Below are 3,542 nucleotides of genomic sequence, written 5' to 3' on the forward strand. Positions count from 1 at the left end.
GCGATCCACAGGGGTCAAGTGTGAGGCGGTTTCGGTTTAGTGTATTGGTAAGTCCAGAAGCAGTCCCACATAACCCGGTCCAACTTGTCACTCCAGGGCAAGTCTCAGCGACCAGGCATGCGTCATGTATTCCACCGCCTGGTTTTAGGTCAGAACAAAAAAAAACAGTTTGGAACGGACAGGAATCAGTTTCGGTAACGGTTATGTATGTTTCACAATTATCAATAAGTTATATCAGATAGATTATATAATAATTTATAAGTACACATCAAGTACTTCGACCACTGGCATATGATAAATATAAATGCCTCCGCAGGATTCGAATTGGCTCTCAACCGCCCTCTTAAAACCATCCTGTCGCCTTGACCACTCCGCTAACCAAACGGGCTCATATGTGTTTTACGTTCGTCTAGTACAAAACAATTTTGAAAACAGTACGCTAAAATAATTCCCGTTTACATCGGTTAGTAAAATATCCTGGATAGGAAGACCTGGAGGTAACGAACTGTCAGTTTCCGAGTTTAAAACGAGAGTGAAAGGGCGAGGAAGCGGACAAGGCCGAACGTAAAAAAACGGCCATTATTTTTATAATGGCGGAGATCATATAAAGCTTTAAACATGATAATAGGGACGTCGTCCTTTCAGTTTTTACTGCCCATCTGCCGGGAGCTCGGACGCCGTCCACGACGTCTTACGGCCGTCCCGACACACCATAAAATCCGAAAACAGCCCGGTTTCCACTGGCCATCGAGGTATAAACAAATTTCCGGAACGGTCTCTGTCGCACCTATCCACAGACGCGACGCGGAGGCGGTCTCGCGCTGGCCCCGCCCTCCTCCTGGACGGTCCGGGAAGCGCGCCGCCGCCGCCGCCAGAAAGCCGACCGCCACCGTCGCGATCGAACAATCTCTCGAAAGTTTCCCGCCGGCCGCGTCTTCCCACCGCTGTGGATGAGTTGAGGTGCGAATGTGCCAACTATGGAGGAGGACCAGAACCGTCTACTAGCCAACGAATACCTCCAGGACTTTGTTCTGGACCACTTGGAGGACATAACGGTGAAGCGCGAGGATAAGAGACACCCCGCCGAGAACGGCACCTGGTTCCCACACGAGGAGGACTCGTCCACCCGTTTCTGCGGCCGCCACCAGATGTGGGAGGAAAGGAGGGAGATGTCGCCGTCCGATCCGGGCGTCTATCAGCAGCCGGTGCTGGTGAACATGGCCGTGCACGATCCCGGAACACCCCCCGAGACTCCCCCAGGTCAGTCTCCGATGTCCTATCGACCGTCCGGCTTCGCCGACGAGATGGTCTGGTTCCCACAAGGTCTCCGGGCCGAACCGCAACCGCTGGACCTGAGGCCGCTTCATTGCATGGGCGGAGATCCGGACTGGGAACGACGCGAATATATACCGTCGGGTATGATCTTGGAAGGTCAGAATCAACATCCCGTCATCATGCATCATACACGCCCCCAATCCGTCAGTTCTGGAGCCAGTGCTTTGTCGCCGCGGGTCGGCAATCGAACCGGAGGCAGTTACCACAATAGCGGATTTTCCTCGTGCTCCGACGACCTTGGCCTCAGCGATAACCTCCTCGTCACTCTCTCCGTGAGGGAACTGAACAAACGCCTGCACGGATGCCCTCGGGAAGAAGTCGCCCGCCTGAAACAAAAACGAAGAACCCTAAAAAACCGAGGCTACGCTCAAAATTGCCGTTCCAAGCGCATCCAACAACGCCAAGACCTGGAGCAGACCAACAGAAGCCTCCAGCACGAGGTGCAGAAACTGAAAACGGAACTATCGAAGGTAGCACAAGAACGAGACTTCCTGAGACAACGCCTCCAGATGTGCAACAGATCCCAGAATCACCAGGTACCCCACAGTCTGAATTCGTCACTGAACTCGTTGAACTCCGACGGTGGTGAGAGCTCCCCGGAATTCTACCTATGACATCCTTTTCCGGGTCGTAGACTATAGTTTCCTCGACCCATCAGCAGAGCCAGCAGGAAGAAGCCGGCAATGCTCGATCGAAACAGGGACACCGCTTAGAGACTGAAGAATAACGTGTCTTGGTGATGTTAAGTGCGTGCCAAAGGTGATGTGAACATGACACTATAAAGTGCGGACGTTAGAAAGGATCCCGAGGTACCCTGTCTCATTTGTTTTCTTCATTTAATTCCATTATCAATATAATTTCACGGACTATATTTAGGTTTTAAGTATTTTTATTAATTTGTTACCTACGTTAGGTTGTTACTTATATATATCTTAAGTTTTTTCATTTTTCTCTAGTATTATAATTTTTAAGCGTTACATATACTAAGATTTGTGAAAACGAACAAACTTTGCATATCTCTTATACGATCGTTTTTATTTTGTTTATAACCATTATGTTTGTATAATCATCTCAAAATATTTTTATATCTACTCAGGTTCGTTTCAAGACCTGAATGTTGTGTTTTACGAATATAATATATTTAAAATATGTTATATTAATTATTGTACATAATTATTAGAGTCCAATAAAATATTGGTTTTAAATAAAAACCCTTTTTTTTTCTTTGTGTCCTATTTACCTTATTCAAGTTCTAATGTCTCCATGAGATTTAAGGGATGACTCGCATAGCACTAAGATTGTTATATTTGATTATCAGCTAAATATTTGACGCTAGAAACATAATGTCTCGAGGATTTATAATGTCTCGAGGATTTTAATATATTTTTTTTAATCGTTAATATCCTATTAATAGTAACCCCACGTAATCTAGGTTAGTGTATCAAACTTATTTATTTACACCTATTTATTGAGTTTATTTTCTTTTTGGTTATGATCACAAACTATTAAATAAGTTTAGGTTTGGATTGTTTTTATTTAATTCTATTTTTTGTTTATATTTGGAATTATATCGGATTCATTTGATGATATTGTGGTAATTTGTAAGCAGTTTTCGATAATTAAATTGCGTGGACAATTTTGTTAAATTGATGTATTTGAAACGGAATTTTGATTTTTTAGTAGTTTAGAATATCTGAATGCATTAGTTAGAATCTTTAAATTTAAAAATTATAGTGAGTTTTTGTAATTATTTATCAGTATATGTAATTATCTTACATGATTGAATATATCTCTAGCCCTAAATTAAAAGTACAAAATTAGAAGTTTTCTACAATCCTGATGAGACCACAAATAATCATGAATGTATTTTATAACAGGCGATTGGATTAGAAATCATTGTCCAGCTTCAAACAAGTCATTTAATTGAATTCTGAAATGTCATTTAATTGAATTCTGAAATGTCTTCATCATTATGTACTCATCAAAATTTGCCTGTTATCCAAAATAGTCTTCACCATTTTCCTACCATCTGCTCTTCCTTCATTCTTTTTACTGTGATGTGAGCTCATCCATAGATCAACATTTATGACAATCATAGACGTTTGCAGCATTATCTCCAGCAAACATCAATTAATTTCGTTTTTGTTCCTTTGTTATTTGTATGAACGGCATCAATTGATGTTCAAGTTTTTTGATCTCATAAACAC

The 3,542-nt window shown here is 42.4% G+C and overlaps 1 protein-coding gene across 1 annotated transcript; it reads left to right on the plus strand.

Moving 5' to 3' along the window:
- Window positions 1–865: 865 nt before the first annotated feature.
- On the plus strand, window positions 866–2,522 carry tj (Maf family bZIP transcription factor traffic jam). Its single transcript, XM_076413311.1, has one exon. It carries the CDS (start codon window positions 978–980, stop codon window positions 1,947–1,949), a length of 972 nt encoding a protein of 323 aa, XP_076269426.1. The 5' UTR covers window positions 866–977; the 3' UTR covers window positions 1,950–2,522.
- Window positions 2,523–3,542: the final 1,020 nt, after the last annotated feature.

This window comes from Rhynchophorus ferrugineus, unplaced genomic scaffold (genome assembly GCF_030347505.1).
Source record: "Rhynchophorus ferrugineus isolate W39M unplaced genomic scaffold, kcgeb_rfMv2 rfM9, whole genome shotgun sequence".
NCBI classification, from domain to species: Eukaryota; Metazoa; Arthropoda; class Insecta; order Coleoptera; family Curculionidae; genus Rhynchophorus; species Rhynchophorus ferrugineus.